Consider the following 17,231-nt stretch of genomic DNA (forward strand, 5'->3'; position numbering starts at 1 on the left):
TTTTCATTTATTCAATGGCAAACTTGTATATGACTATGACTCTATCTAAAGTCACTGAAATGTTGGACATAATCACTAGATATTGCCCATCTGTTGCAGTGATGGGTTCCGGATCCTGTTGCAACCAGTACTCTGAGCACAGGGCCGAACATCCTAGTCAGTTACTCAAACAGCGCACACATGTGCACGCCATTGCCCTGCGACATCCAGCTGCTCAGTGGTGGTCGCACAGGTGCTGCACACTGTGTGCATGTGCAATTGGCTGGTCGCATTATAAACAGCCATACAATGCAGGCAGGCGGATGGGCCAAACAAGCCACCATACCGGTACGGTGGCCGCTGCTCCGGGCTACTACCAATACCATCCAGAACCCACCACTGATCTGCTGACTATATTCTGGTATCATAACCTTTTGCTTGTTTGAATAGAGGTATTTGTTTCTCCAAAGAAACTTTTACTTATTTTTTGTGTTTTATAAAACTAAAGACAGTGATGAGGGAAAAGAGAAAAAGAAAGACTTGCCTGGCAACATTCAAGCAGAAGGTTGAAATTATCTTTTTTTCAACTATAGTCTCAGCAGTGATTCTTGAATACGTAGTGAAACTACATCTCTTTCAACCCACGGGGTTGTTATTGTTGTGGGGAAAATAGGCGGAGGAAGGTATTAGGTATGTTTGCCATCTTGAATTACTTACAAACTGATAAAGGAGGATAACATCTAATAATGAATAAACTATTATTTATTTATCTACTAGACCTTGTTCAACAAATTTGAAAGGCACCAGGTTTAGGACTTATGCAACCTATATTTTTATTATGTCTTTTTGTAACTACAGATTTGAGAATTCTAAATATGGCAGCATTTCTGAGACCAAAAGAGCCATGCTGGATCAGTAATACAGTCTTAAAATAATATATAGAAAAATAAACTTGGAACTCTTGTTATCAGAAGTTAATTTAATGATTTAATTGCATTTGAAAAGATAGTGCTAGATGTATGAAATAACTTGTTTTGGTTTGTGCAGGTATAGTGTAGCTCTCTGTAAACTTCATGTGCATGTATTCAATGAAAAATTTAAGTGGCACATTGGAACTGAATGTGGTAATTCATCTTCAACATTAATCTTAATGGTCTGTACCTCAAATCTTCGTCTCTCAATGCTGCTGAAGATATGAATAGATTCTAAAGTAGGCAAGCTATGAAAAACAGGTCAGGCTATTCTTAGAGAGAGATTTACATTAGATTATAAAAAAGCACCAGGGAAGCTAGGATGAACTTTGATATATGGTGAAAATGGACTGGATGAAAAGGAGGATTAAATAAGGGAATCATGAATAATGTTGCTAAATTTCAGTGCCTGAATCAGATACTACCCTGGAGCCTTTCAATGATGTGGTCATGGCTGTCATCTTTCTTGCCATTCACCTTGTGATCGCATTTCCTACGGTTCCTAGCCAATGGTAATCATTGCTGAGGATTGTTGAAGTTGTAGCCCATCTGTTTAAAAAAGACTGTCATCAGAGGCATCCATGGAGAATATTTAAAAGAATGGCTGATTCTTCCACAGTCAACTTGCTTCTTAGTTGCCCCGCCCCCAGCTGGAGACTCAACTGATTACTTCTTCAAAAAGCACTCGGAGGGCATCCAGCTACCGGAGGGAGCAAGCTGGTTGATTTCCAGAGCTTCCCTTTACCCAGGGAAGTTTCTTTTGACTTAGAAAACATTCTAAGCTGTTGAGAATTTGTAGTAGACCAGAAGGAAATGCTACAACCAAATCATCATGATTCTGCCGGAAGTTTTCTTTCTAAGTTCAGAAAAATTAGAAACACCTTTTTTTTTGGATGTGGGGGGGACAAATGAGCAAATCTCCCAGGATTTTCTACAAAGTAAAAAAAATGCAATCAGGTTTTGCAAGGTTCATAACCTTTCTTTTATACCGTTGAATGCCTTTTGGGTTTGAAAGCATATTAGGACTCCTGCTACAAAATGGTTGCTATGCTGGGAATGGTCAATCTCAAAGTACCCATATGCCAGGTTTCCAAGTGATGAAACCCATTCAAAAAAGGAATGTGCAAAGTCCATCTTCGTAAAAAAAAAAAATTATTTAGGTAGACATCAAATTGGCAAAGTCTGTTGTAATTCTGGATCTGACACAAACCGGAATTACACCACGTAATATTGTAAGTTAGAAACATCCCTGAAAAGTTATATTATCCAAATAACACTCAATCTGCATTGCCGGGTGTCTTCATACTTCACTTTCCGTTCTCAGCAGGTGCAGCCTCTGTTCCCACGGGAAAGAAGGACACCTAGCCAAAACAATCCTCACTATCTATTCACTCTTTCCACCCCACCTTAAGAATGTGGCAAGTCCCAAAAAAACCTTACATAGTAAAGAGAAAGAAAATGAATAAATGAGTATAATAGAGAGCTAAATAAAATGGCTACATGTATGTCAAATTTGGACTCACACCATATACCAGAAAATAAATCATTGAGACAGCTACCTTCCCACTCTTAACCTTCCAGAATGCTTTATATCAATCAAATATAGACTGGGTGTGTTGTTGTTGTTTTCATTTGGCAGGTGGCCACAATTCCAAGCAAAGCATCTAGGCTGTGTAGCATCTAAGAGATGGAAATCATAATTAATGTAACCTTGCAAGTGCTTTCCATTGCAGAAGCTTCCTTTTGTTACTTTACAGAACCTTTTAAAATGAAATGGTGAACTCTAATAGAAGTGTTCACTGTCCTTTTACACTGTAGAACTACATGTGGGACAGAGATAGATTGTTTCCTAAAGAGTCTGCTCTAAAAAGATGGCAAATGCAAGGCTGCTGTGCCTGTAGCCCTTGATTTTCCTTCCTCTAATATTTTATCATCATCCTAAACTCATTTTTCCATAATTGTATTCCTTTGATGCCTAGAGATAGAAGAGCCGGTGATTTAAAGGACTACAGCCTGGATTCCAATAGGAGAACTCTGACTGAACTCTTTGTTCAGCTGGGATGCTCACTACTACAGTGGCCTTTGCATCAGGCATTTAACCTACTCCACCTATTATTATTGTGAAGATAAAATAAGAAAAGAAAGGACACCACCTTGAGTGCTTTGAAAGAAGTGCACAATAACTGTGTGTAAGATGGTCAAATTGTAAAATCCTGTTAACTGAACCAGGTCATAGCCTGCTGGAGTTTGAAAAATGTAGTATATTCCAATAAACAACCTAGAGGAAAAAATTTGATTAAGAAGCGGTTAAAGAAATTGTATTTAACCATGCCCTTTTTAGGAGATATAGTACTAGACAGTAGGTGCATGAAAGGTAATGTACAGGTAAGTCTTTGACATGGCTATAATTGAGACCAGAATCTCCAGTGCTAAGCAAGGAAGTTGGTAAGTGAATCATGCCCAATTTATGACCTTTTTCAGCACTGTTTTTATGCAAATTACTGCAGTTGCTTTATGCAGTTGTTAAGTGAATCTGGCATCCCTCATTGACTGCTTAACAGATGCCAGCTAGGAAGGCTACAAATAGTCATCACATGACTCCATTGTCATAAATATATTCCAGTTGCCAAGTGAATTTTGATCATGTGACCATAGGGATGCTCCAACCATAATAAGTGTGAGGACCAATTGTCTTTTTTCATTACCATTGTAACTTTGAATGGTCACTAAACAAATTATTGTAAGTTGAGGATTACCTTTATAAAAAGCATTGAGATTATTAACAATCAATATTCATTATGGCAGGAAAGGTTTACTCTCAATGAGTAGTTGGTGAAATGCTGAGTGGGGAGGGGTGGAATGAAGCAATAATTTCTATCAGTATTTTCAGTCATTGAAAAAGGTTTACATTTAGGGCAAAGCTCCCCAAAGTTTCTGGCTTTGCAAATTGGCGGGGAGAGGGTGGTTCGTTCAAGTGGCCGGCAAGCACACAGCACGCAGCTCCATTTCCATGAGCTGCTTGCATGTTCACCTGTCGCTTATGCAAATGGAGCCCACTGCTCACATAACTAAGGATGCACACGTGCTCACCAGCCATTTCCACAGCCCAGTTGCAAACCCCTCACGGACAGTAGTGGGATTCAAAATTTTTTACTACAGTTTCTCTGGACGTGGCTTGGTGGGTGGGGTGTGGCTTGGCTTGGTGGATGTGGCTTGGTGGATGTGGCTTGGTGGGCATGGCAGGGGAAGGATACTGTAAAATCCCCATTCCCTCCCCATTCCAGAGGAAGGTTACTGCAAAATCCCCATTTCCTCCTGATCAGTTGGGACTCAGGAGGCAGAGAATAGATGGGGGTGGGGCCAGTCAGAGGTAGTATTCACCAGTTCTCTGAACTACTAAAAATTTCCGCTACTGGTTCTCCAGAACTGGACAGAACCTGCTGAATACCACCTCTGCTCTCAGTCCACAGATTAGGGACCACTGGTTTAGGGCCAGACTAATCCCAATGGCAGTTGTCTTAAAATCTAGATAAAATCCTGGCCAAATAGAAAGAGGATGGAATGGTATTTATTTATCAACAAGGGGCAGAATTCTTCCTGTACAAATGGTTTCCTACCTACATGATTTAATTGTCTGCCAAGGCAGACTCTCTTTTGATCCTAGAGCTCAGTTAAAGAGAAACATATGGGGAGTGGGGGCAAAAAATTAAAAAGAGATATTCTATAGGAAAGCTAACCATAGATTGGCATCAGATTCTTACATCCTCCACACAAGAGACTGTTTTATTTTAGAAGGTTTTTAAAAAAAAAAAAAAAAAAAAAGTTCATTGGTGCATCAAACTGATTCATGTGCCAGAGAAGATGTGCCTATTTCTCTCTCTCAAAGTTATGCCATATCTGCATTTGGAAAAGTGCTTCTTTGTTGGTATATCTTATTATAAAAAATACATACTTGTCCCTAAGAGTAGAATCCACATTTGATAGGCTTTGAACTCTTATTTGGTTCCAGTTCACATGTTTGGATGTTCTTTTATTAACAGATTTTGCTTCTTTCAAACTTATCTCCCTTCACACTTTTGCCTGCTCTTGTAAATAATGAACTTGCCTTTAACTAAGATTTTCCACAAAGGTGCAGAGCAGTAGGTGCTATAATCTGAGAAAGCATTGTTCTAGCATTTGAAGAGATTTATATGACACATATTCTCAATTTAGAAACTGAAAACTCTGCATCTCAGTATCTAGTTTACCCATTTCAAAAGAAAATATAATAGGATCAAATCTGGGTTGGTCACCGAGAACAGTTTTGTCTTCTGAGCTACTGTGTGACACAGAAAAGTTCCCTGACGATGGGCTCCAACATGAATCCAAAAGCTCAGAAGATTAAACTTCTGGTTCCGGTGATCAACCCAGATTGGATCCTGCAACATTATCCAGGGACACCTATATTCACCTTCATTTGTGAGTAAATGTAATGTCACGCAGAAGGACAAACTAGTGTATAATAAATAGTTTTACACCATAGAAAGTATGTGTGAGGAGAGAAATAATAACATTAGGAGTATATGTTTTGGAAGAAAGTATTGAGTCTCCTGGTTGAGTGAAAGAAAATAAAGATAAGCTTTATTTAGGTGATAGGAAAAGCTTAGTTAGTTATAGCTAAGAAACTCTTTTCCACTGTGGACAGAATGAGTCAGTTAAGTATCTGAATTGCACAGGCAAAGAGGAAGGAGACTGAGACGAAAGTAAGGAAAGTGAATAGTTTGTACTTCTATTGGCCCTAATGGTTAATTGTGTTATTGGTGCACTAGGCTAGTTCATATAAGACTGAACTCTATCAAATATGCTCCTCACTGATAAAGCATTGCTATAAGTAGTTTGTGAGATATTTTGATTCATGGTGTATTGAATTCCTTATTGAATGATTGTATCTTGAATTCTTCATCCTGAATTCTTGATCTTGAATTCTTGTATGAAGTTATTCCTGTGCATGTTTATGATTTGCTTTCTGCTGATTATTTATGTATTTTCTCAAGTTTAATTTAGCTACTGAAACTCCTCTTGTTGCCTTCTGTTCTCACATTGCCTCCCCTTCTCCCCCTTCTTTTGTCTACTTCTGATTTACTTTTGTTGTTTCCTTTCTTTTTGGCCAGAACTATTTTTGCAATGGTTTAATTGGAGTGGAATAAAGGGAATAAAACTCACTGTGGCAGGGGGTAGGAGTTAAAAATGGCACTAGGATTGAAGTCCTTTTACAGAGTTTATCAATTAAATCATCCTCTTTCCATAAGGAACCAAGGAACGAACAGATGAGGAATACTTAGAACATAAGGCAACAACCGCAAACATTGTAATAAAAGCCTTTATTTGTGCAACACCAAGGAATGGAACCTGCAAGCAGAGACTCAGGACCAATAACCTCTAGAGTTCTATTCTCTACATGAGGAATTTGGCTCCCATTCAGGGGTGGGCTTCAAAAATTTCAGCAATGGTTGCTGGGTGGGTGTGGCCGTGGTCTCCTGCACCATGGTGGGGAGATGTTTTCGCCTTCCAGCCTTCTGGAACTTCAGGGAGGTCCATATTTCTCCCTCCATGAGGATCTGCACTGGCCCTGCGCTTACCTCGTATCCAAAATGGGCTGCGTGGAGACTCCTGGGTGGGGCAGGAGGGGGCCAGCCAGGGGGTGGTATTTGGAGGTTTTCTGAACCGGCCATAATGTTAGCTACGAGTTTTCCCAAACATGGGTGAACCTGTAGCAACCCACCCTGCAGTTATTGCTATAACATCTATCCTGCAGCTGCGCTCTCTCTAAAAGACCATGACAACACAGATCTTAAAAGACAGCCCATAATTGATTCTATAGACAATGTTTACTGACAGCTCAAATTGTTGTTTCTCACTGTGGCTTTGGGGGTGGTTTCTGTGACGTTTTCAAGAATTTTTATTTTAAGATCATTTATCAGCCCTAGCTTCCTTCAAAGATTCAGGTACAATGATACTCAGGAAGACTCTACTGTTTTGAGGTGGGCGTTTTAAAATGATTTGTAAAGAATGTTAACGGTGCAAATATATGCTATAATCCTGTATATGAGTTCTCGAAGTAAATCCCATTAAATTCAGAGCAAGCAATGAAATTATACATGAACTCAACCCTTGACTTGTTTTGCTCCTACTGTAATTCAGTAATTGGGTAAAGTAGCTTATTTTTTATTCTTTTGTTAATTTTTTTCGCAATTTAATGGGTTTCTATGCCACCCAATCCCGGGGGACTCCAGACGGCTTACAAATACGAAATGAAAATAAAATGCACACAGGGGGAGAATACAAACAATATGAACAATTAAAAAAAAACGCAACATACATTCGGTTTAATTGGGGGTGGAACCTGATTCGAAAATCAGCAACCCCAGGCCTGTTGGAACAGCCAGGTTTTGGTGGCTTTTTGGAAGGCCACGAGGGTGGGAAGGGTCCGGATCTCTGCTGGTAGTTCGTTCCACAGAGCCAGAGCAGCTACAGAGAAGGCTCTCCCCCGAGTGGTCGCCAGTCGGCATTGTCCGGTCGACGCACCCGGAGGAGGCTTAGCCTGTGGGTTCTTATCGGACGTTGGGAGGTGTGTAGCAGGAGACGGTCTCTCAGATATCCAGGTCCAGTGCCATGTAGGGCTTTAAAGGTAATCACCAGCACTTTGTATCGCGTCCGGAGACTAATGGGGAGCCAGTGCAGCTCGCGGAGGATAGGTGTAACATGGGTTTCATCAATAAATAAAATGCAGATTCTTTATGATGGGCAGAGGAAAATCAACCTGTATGATATGGAAATCTGTTACATGTTAAACTCTTCTTTCCCTTCCTTCAGGATTTCTCTGGGACCAAAGCTACTGAACAACCCAAAGTGTGGTTGAGCCGTGCATTTAATACTCATATCCCCTGGCCTTGGAACTTTGCAGCCATTTTATTCAAGCATCCAGCCTATATGAACTCTTGTTGTATCAGTTATTTCCCAACTGCTCCTGAGCAAGAAAATGAAACAATCTGTTGATAATTATTGTTCTTGAAATTAGCATAACAAGAACTGGCTCATTTGAAATTTTGCTACATCCATCTCAGTTTCCAGTCAATCAGCTTATTGTTTTAATATCCTTTTTAAGTAAAAAAAAGTCCTTAATATTACTGGATAGATCTTTTTTATAGTTTATTTATTTTTCATATTTACGGTATATGATAAATGTCCATCTCTCAAAAGCTAACCACTATTGCTAACTAGATCAATATTTAGTTAGGGATTACCTTTAAGAGTGTTGCAGATGCTCCCTTTACAATTATACCAGAACCAGGAAGTCAGTGTTTGCAATTCAATTTAGGTGAAGATAGATAGATAGATAGATAGATAGATAGATAGATAGATAGATAGATAGATAGATAGATAGATAGATAGATAGATAGATAGATAGATAGATATAGATATATGAATGATTGAATGAATCTTTGTCCTTTTGATACATTAGACCAGGTGCTACAAAGCCCATCTGCTTGGGGATTATTAGAGTTGTGGGATCCTTGATGTTCTCTGATCTTGGTTGTTTTCTGTCAGATGTTTCATTACTACCATAGCTAATTAGAGTTGAAGCTCAATGCATTTAAGGGGGAACAGGAAGGGAAAGGCTGCTGTAAATAGTAAGAGAAAAAAGCAATTTCGGGGCTCTTCCAAAAATGCCAGTTGCTCATCACAGTTCACACTTTCTTTCACTATTACCCAGAGCCCACAGATTATGTACAGGGAAGTTTTTTTTAAAAAAAAACACACACACCAGGAGCTAAAACCCAATTAAAGCCAGGGAGGCAAGATTCTTTCTATAGTTTTATAGTTTCAAATGAGTTGATTTATTAGGCTGTGTGAAAGTCCATGTCTACATTAAATACACAGCACATGAGTAACTGAAGAAAACTAGGAAAACTAAATCTTCACAAGGGCAGTGTATTGAACTAAGCAGCAGAGATGAATAATAGTTTAATTTCATTACATTTGCTCATCATAAGAGACCCATATATCCCTAATCAACTGTCTATTAGTGTGTGCACTTATACCTCAAAGTTTGCAATATTCCAAGAGCATAAAATAGAGGGATGACAGACTGCTTTGTAGAGCATATCAGTCAAGAGGTAGGGGACACCTGTGTTCAAATTCATACTGAAAACCTTTAAATGGGTGTGGTTCACAGATCTCCTTTCCTTGATTTGAATTTGAATTTGAATTGATTTTATTTGTAGGCCGCCCTTTTCCCTGAGGGGACTCAGGGCGGCTCACAGAAAACCAGGGAGGGGGGAATACAACACTAAGACGACAACACATAATAAAATAATGAGCAACATGCATACAACATTCGGGCGGGGTAATGGTCCTTATCCCCAGGCCTGACGGGCGAGCCAGTTCTTCAAGGCTGTGCGGAAGGCCTGGACGGTGGAGAGGGTGCGAATCTCTACGGGGAGCTCGTTCCAAAGGGTCGGGGCCGCTGCTGAGAAGGCCCTCCTCCTTGTGGTTGCCAGCCGACACTGGCTGGCCGATGGAATACGGAGGAGGCCCAACCTATGAGATCTTATAGGTCGTAGGGAGGTAATTGGCAGAAGGCGGTCTCTCAAGTATCCAGATCCACTGCCATGTAGGGCTTTATGGGTGATCAGTAGCACCTTGAAGCGCATCCGGAGATCGACAGGTAGCCAGCGCAGCTCGCGGAGGATAGGTGTAATGCGGGTGAATCGGGGTGCACCCGCGATCACTCGCGCGGCTGCGTTCTGCACTAGCTGAAGTCGCCGGATGCACCTCAAGGGCAGCCCCATGTAGAGCACGTTGCAGTATTCCAGCCTAGAGATCACGATTTTAGGATTTGTTTTCGAGGAAGCAAAATTCTAGGACAGAACATCAATCAAGGCCCAGTTCTAAAGAAAAAAAATGTCTCTCTGTATTTTGCGGGGGTGTTTGGAATGACACATTGTCATTTTCTACCTCAAATAATTCTTATTCCCCCACAAAGAGCTCTTGTTTTACTCATCCAGATGGCCAATGCATGAAGTGTGTCAGCTAAGTAATACCACAGCAGAGTATTTGATGCAGAAATATTTTGAGCAGGCAAGCAGTTAATAGAAAAAGTAGGTAATCTGTACAGACTGTGCCTCTAACATTCCTCTGATCAAACAAGGCCATATTTTTATTCTAAAATAAAGAATATGGTCAAAATATTGCCATGACATGTTTGTAGGTACTGTTTCTACTTCGCTCCTTGGTGGTTTGTCTTACTGTGAATTAACTATGCAAGCCAAAAGGGATTGTTTTGGGCTCTGGAACTAGGTGCCATTGATGTTTCCATTTGAACAGGAAAGACATCCTTTCCATGGTTAATGTCTCATGCTTCAAACCAATGAGTCATTCTGACCCCTATGGAGGTACTGCTGACTTTCAGGCCAAGGCTCTTTTTGGGTGCAATTTTGAGTTCGTTATTTAGGTGATCTGATTCTAGTGCTGGTGATTGTATGGGAAAATGTTTGCCATAATGATGTCAACACTAAAATATACACAATCAATACTGCTTGTAATGACTTGTTTATTTTATCACTGGAATACATGCAGACTTCCAAAAGAAATCAGTCCAATGGCAATAAGAACCAGCTTCATGTCAACACTGGAGTCCATTTATTAAATAGAAATCAGCATATGTTATTAGAATAGGAACACAGAAGTAAGGAAGAGATAATAATGCAACCAGAAGAAAAATTTCAAAGCTGCTGTGATATACTCCCCCCCCCCCCATCAATTCTTGTAATTTGGGAAAACTGGCAGCTAGCAAAGCTATCCATTTCTTTCATCTCTTATAGGGCCAGAAATTGATACGTAAATAATGACAGTGTAAAACCTCCAGCCATTGTGAAATAAACTGGAGGCCTTTGCAATGAATTTGGTGTGAGAAATACTTTTTGCAGATGAAATTTCAAAGGATATCTTTCTTCGCAACAGTTCATTTTGTACTCAAAGCAATGCTAAATCTCCTTTAAATGAACAAACTGCACTTTCTCATGAGGCAGTCACCATTTCTACAAGGGCCTCTTCAGTTGTCCTTCACCATCATTAATCATTTGCTTGCCTATCACAGTGCCTTAGTGCACCCACCACCTTCTTGCTGTCTTCCAGATGAGCTGGACTAGAGTTCTCAGTTAACCCATCAGGAGGATACCAGACTGGGGAAAGATGATTGAATATCAGAATGCTCTGGGGCACATCCTTAATAGGTCAATTCCTATACCACATTGTGGGTGAAGTTGCCGAACTCAATATTCTTGAACAAATATTGCTAGAAACTATTTCACTTCTGATTTTAGCTCAATAGAAAAGCAATCAGATATATGCTCGCCACTGAATATGAATAGATGTAAGGCCTCCTTTGACAATTTCATTCTGCGGGCTTTGCAAGATGCTACATGACTAACTGCCTTCTCTGGCCCAAAAGATCATTCTTCATATACTCACATATTTCAGGTCATCATTTTAGGTGTCCGAGAGGTGACATAACAAAGGCAGTAATCTCTGTTGTAAAAGAACCAATTCTAGAACTCTGGTTTATTCGTTCATCTTGGTGCCAATGTCCTATGATGCACAGAAATCTTATAGCAGGAAAAGGGTGTGTTATTATTTGTTCTCCTGATCACGTAATTTCAACAGCACATTTCCCAAATACATCCTTCAAGAGAAGATATCCTGGCTGCTGTATCTTTAGCCCTCAAGTGGCACTATAAATGATTAGGATAGTTGCCAGGGGATAGTGAACAGCAAAGCAGTGTGGCATCTTCAGTTCCACTCCAACAACTGGGTCAAAAAAATACTGTTTATGCAACACTATCAAACACTCCCAAGTCAATAACTTTCAATAAAACCCCAAGGAGTGCTTGCTCTATTGCTCATAAACACACATTATTGAGGTCAACTTATTAATTTCAAGGCAAACTGAAGAAAACATTACTTCCCCAAGAATAGAAATGGTAGTGTCCAATTCAGAGATTACAGACAACTCTGTCAGATGTGGTTTCACATCGCACTCAGAACATAATCCCAACAATCCCACCAATGATCAGTTGATAACCTCTAGCCACTGTGTCATATTCTGGCTTCCTCCTCTTGTGATGGTAGAGTTGGAAATCTGGTAAAGTCCACACAGATCCAGGATGAGGGTGCAATCATAAGGAGACAAAAGGAAGCCACAATGTATGCAAAGTTCTGCTGCCAACCAGGTATACATGCCCAATGGAACCAATGGAACCAATGGAACAATCAGTAACACAATTGATTGGCTAAAATCATCCAAGCCGGAGACTCTGATTGTAGAGGCTTTGTGAATTCATGGATTATCAACAAAACCTGATTTTCATTGTCATTATTTATGGATGGAAGCTGAAATAGCAAGTTCCTTCCACAATGAGTAACCACCAACTAGACCCCTCGGTCTGAAAGTAGGAGGGAATGGCTACCAAGGGAAATTATGTCTTCTAGGAAGCCTACATCGGTTGTTCTCATCTCAGAAGTTTCAAAATATCATCCAAAAGGAAAAGCTGTTTCCTTCTTTAACCAGAGAAAATCAGAGGCATTTTCATTTTATTAACACCCAACAGGTCATTTAGATATTTGAATTAAAAATTCAATATCAATTTTAAGTATAACCTAGAATACAATAAAAAGAGAGAGGCCCCCATCAATACTGCAGCATCAAAACTGAAGTTTCACTACTTAAATCCAAATAGTCCCCACTTTTAAAAAATGACTTGCTAGAAAATTCAGTCTCTGAGGTCAATCTTTGGATGTGAATAAAGCTGTATGTGTGTGTGTATGTTTGTGTGTGTTTGTGTGTGTGCGTGTGTGTGTGAGTGTGTGAAGTATAGAAAATACTTAGCCAGATGCAAACCTCTAAATGAGAACCAGGATTACAGCAGAAATGTGGCCTAAGGAAGATCATAGCAATGGATCCGGGACTAGTATGTTGAATGCAACCAAGCACAGTTGAAGAAGCCTTGGGAGAAATGATTTCAGGTGGGAAGAGCTTGTTCTAGAACGTCCGTGGCATAAAAATGAAGTCCATTAGTTGTGAGTGGCTATCCGTTAGATCATTTCCCCATCCTTCCATCTTTACTAGGGTTTTGATCAGGAATGGCTTTAATACAGAGTGCAGAGTGTGGCAAAGGGTCTATGGATCCCTCAAAGGAAAACCCTGAGCTACAATCAGAAACAAAAGCAAAACTTTTCCCAGCTACCTCCTTCAAGCTCCTAAGAAATACTGGAGGGTTCTGCACCTTGCAGCTCTCAAGGAAGGCTGTTTTCAACAGGTGCATGCCTTTGGAAAGCTGGAGCAGTTGTTTATCTATCTATCCATTATGCAGCAATGACCAATAGCATTTAGAGCTCAGAGTGGCAAGCAGATAATGAGTCCAAGGTCCAGCCAAGGCTCAGGAATATGTTTTTATATATTTATATATGTGCGTATATAGAGTGGTTTTTAAGTAGAATATTATATACTGGCTGAGGAGTAATGCATAGAAAAAAAGGAAGGAGTTCCAACATGGCCTCATTCCAAAGTGCCAGAGAGTTCATATTCACTGCGTAAAAATGCCTGGAGTAGATGCTCTCAAGAAACTGAAGCTGCCACTCAACAGGAAAAGCCTGTGCTTCTTACATGTTCAATTAATATTGTGCCATCTTGAATATGAGCAGACATTCTGTCATCGATTTTTCTGGGTGTCCACAGAATAACTGAAGGTAAAAATCCTTCCCGATCATCATCTTCCATTTACATCTCGCTGGGATAGAAGCCCAGTTTAGCAATGGACATTTCCTTCCGAAGCCTCATGACTTCCCAATACATCAATTCCACTGTGGGTCAAAGGAAAAGAAAGAGATTAAGCAGAGAAGCAAATGAGAAATTGTTGTAGCAGAAGCGAATGTTTGTTTGCTCTATGCTAGCTTCCCCAATGTAGTGTTCTCCTGAGCTCAACACTCATCAGCTCAGCCACCATGGCAAGGAGACATGAGAATCATTTGAGGAACCTATCCCTCCCATTTGGAAAAGCCACTTCATATGAAGGTAGAGGAATTGATGTGTGTAGCATCAGTGTTCCACAAACACAAAAACAAGATCCTTGCCCTACAATAATGGCTATTTCTCTATGGACCAATGGTGGGTTGCTGTGGGTACTGCCCGGTACGGCTGTGCTGATAGTGGCCGGAAGCAGTTGAGAGCATACCGATACTGTGGCTCATTTGGCCCACCCACCCGGCCGCGCTCTATAGGCTGTTTTTATGCCAAAAGACACACCTAAAAGGCACAGGTGCACAGTGTGCGGTGCCTGCACGCCCCCCCCCCCCCGACAAGCAGCTGGATGTCGCAGGGGTGGTGGATTGCGCATGCACCGTGCATGTCAAGCATGTGCACAGCACACCTTAGGCTCATGCACGGACAGGCCGCAATCAGCGTACCGGTGGCGACGGTAAAGGCAGGGGGGAGGGGTTACTATTGTCCTTTGCTTAACAGTATGATATCTTCTTTTCCCACCACCATCAGCCCGCCACTTTCTCAAATTATATTTCTGCTCTGGATTCAGATTTCTTTTATCCAAGCATCTTAGTTAGGGCTCTTCCTCCTGTTCACAAGGTTATTCCTTCTACCCAGGACAACTACATATTTATCTTTTCATTGAATGGAAGGCATTTAGATGTTGAAACCCTACCCACTTTTAATTAATATGCTATCCTGAAAATGGTCCAAACTCTGCAAAGTTCAAATTCCAACTTGGATCTTAACATCACATGTACCTTCTTGAACTTATTTCTGGAGTTTGGGGTTTGATTTTATGCACATGAACTTTTCAATCCATTACACATTAGATTATCTAGATTAGTTCAGGTAATGTAGCTGAACACATTAGTTCAGCTAGTTTACTGTTCTTTTCTATCTGCTTTGGGTAACATTTACAAAATGGGTTGGAATAATTCTCTCTTGAATGTTGCTTTATGAAATGTCCAAAATGCTTGGAATGATTTGGTAGTCCCATTAATAATCACGTAGGTTGGTTGTGCATCTTGTGAATTAGCTACAAAGAAAGAGCCCAACTTCCACATCTCAAAGAGAGAAAAAGGGGGATTCTTACCATCTTGTCTCACCAGTCCCTGCTGGATGTACCGAATGTAAGTGAAGAAGTTGCATACGGCTGTAATCTGAAAGAGAGACCAAACATTAAAGGTGAAGGTTCCCCCGCAAATGGTGCTAGTCATTTCCTGCTCTAGGGGGCGGTGCTCATCTCCATTTCTAAGCCGAAGAGCCAGCGCTGTCTGAAGACGTCTCTATGGTCATGTGGCTGGTATGACTAAATGCTGAAGGTGCACAGAACACTGCTACCTTCTTACTAAAGGTGGTCCCTATTTTTCTACTTGCATTTTTACATGCTTTTGAACTGTTAGGTTGGCAGAAGCTGGGACAAGTAACGGGAGCTCACTCTGTTACGTGGTGCTAGAGATTCGAACCGCTGTACTGCCAACTTTCTGATCGACAACATCATCGCCTTAGCCACTGAGCCACCGTGTCCCTATAACAAGCATTACACAAACATTGTACCTTTTATAAGCACATTTGGAAATATTTCCAGGAAATATATACTGTATTTTTTGCACTATAAGATGCTCTGGACCATAAGATGCACCTAGCTTTTGGGGAGGAAAACAAGAAAAAAATCTGCCTCTGCCTCCCAGCGTCATTGGTATTCGTCTGACTAGCATCCTTGCAGCAAACAGCAAACAGCCTGGTCAGCTTCTCGCAGCCTGATTTAGCATGAGCAACTGATTGGCAGTTGGATTAGCCTCTTAGAATACCACTGATCAGCTATTCCAGGCTGTGGGGATCACTGCCGCCCATCTTTGTTTCTTGTCAAGCAGAGGTGACAGCCTTGAAGACGCTACTTTGCAGCGGTGATTGGTGGCAGCATTAGTGATTGGCGGTGGCAATTGGCGATGATAGGCAGCGGCAATCCCCACCACCTGGAACAAGGCAACAACGTTCCCCACCACCTGGAACGAGGCAAATGTGCAGAGGCCAAAAATGGGGCACACGGAGGCTGAAAACAGCCAAAGGGGAGGGCAGCAGGTGGCGAGGCTTCAACAACATTCGCTCTATAAGACACACAGATATTTCCACCCACTTTTTTGGGGGGGAAGGTGCATCTTATAGTGCAAAAAATACTATATGAATAGCACAGACAATTGTAATCTCTTCTGCCTTTAAGATGATAATTACTCTATTGGCGTCAGATGCAAGATACCTAAAAAAAGGCATGGAGCAAGGCAAAACAAATGCAAGCAAATTGAACACAATTTTTCTATATGTATTTACACTATACTGTCCAGATAAAGATTTTATTATTTTCTGCTAGGCACGCTACTAATAAGGACTTACCCTGGCCCTGCAGGAAGGGGAAATGTAGTAATAATTCCCAGAATCTCCCAGTTTGATGCGATGCTTGCAGGCTCGAGACAGGCCACTCAAAGCGCATTTCCTATAAAAAGGGAGGTGGGAGTAGAAAGAATCAAGCAGGATGTCATCTAGAGACCTTGACTAAAGGGAACAAAACATTATGCTGGACACCACCATTCAAACCCAAGAAAAGACCTTCATTTTTGCATCTTACTGGTATTAAAGGGTTTCACAATATGTTTATTTTTAGTTATTCTCTATGCTAAGAATTTATCCTAAAAGATATTAAGGCTATAAAGCTAAGCATAATTATTAGCATAGAAGTTCAATTCAACTCAATTCAGTACCATTTGCACTTCTTAGAATGGATGGTAAATTTGTCGACGTCACATTCGGGATTGTTATATCCTGGCAGGAGAGCCTCCTATTCCGTCAGCTAAAACTGTGAACGATCTAAACCAGTGTTTTTAATTCCCAGAATTCCCCAGCCTGCTTGTCTTCATAGCAGCCATCCTGCTTCTTGTTTTTCAGTGGGGGTGAGGGGGGGAGCTAATCAGTGCTTTGGTTGAATCAATTTTTCTGGATTCAAACGTTGCTATTTGTAGCCTGTTTGAAAAGTGCATTTGGGGCATTCAGTCTCAAAACATATTGCCGCTACAGAGGTTGCAGAAAGTTTGGAATTTTGCCTTACTAGAAATAAAAATATTAAGAAATGGAAAAATCATAAAGATGCATTTACAAATATTCTGCCTCCATTCGATCACCTCTTCCTATTCCACAGTAAAAGGAAT

The 17,231-nt window shown here is 40.7% G+C and overlaps 1 protein-coding gene across 6 annotated transcripts in view; it reads right to left on the reverse strand.

Annotated features, from left to right (window-relative positions):
* Nucleotides 1-10,525: 10,525 nt before the first annotated feature.
* The window catches only part of RAB3IL1 (RAB3A interacting protein like 1), a 36,007-nt gene continuing 29,301 nt past the window's right edge, over nucleotides 10,526-17,231 (reverse strand). For 5 of the 6 annotated variants that reach the window (XM_087715315.1, XM_087715332.1, XM_087715324.1 and 2 more), the window contains 3 exons: nucleotides 16,423-16,522; nucleotides 15,125-15,191; nucleotides 10,526-13,850 (listed from right to left, as the gene is read on the reverse strand). In XM_087715315.1, coding sequence (XP_087571441.1) covers nucleotides 13,768-13,850; nucleotides 15,125-15,191; nucleotides 16,423-16,522 — 250 coding nt within the window. In that variant the 3' untranslated portion in view covers nucleotides 10,526-13,767. The remainder of the gene's footprint in view (nucleotides 13,851-15,124; nucleotides 15,192-16,422; nucleotides 16,523-17,231) is intronic. The other variant, XR_015696626.1, reaches the window with a different exon arrangement.

Source organism: Thamnophis sirtalis, unplaced genomic scaffold (genome assembly GCF_051295495.1).
Source record: "Thamnophis sirtalis isolate CommonGarterSnake01/CBP01778 unplaced genomic scaffold, rThaSir2_p1.2 scaffold_1, whole genome shotgun sequence".
Taxonomy (NCBI): domain Eukaryota; kingdom Metazoa; phylum Chordata; class Lepidosauria; order Squamata; family Natricidae; genus Thamnophis; species Thamnophis sirtalis.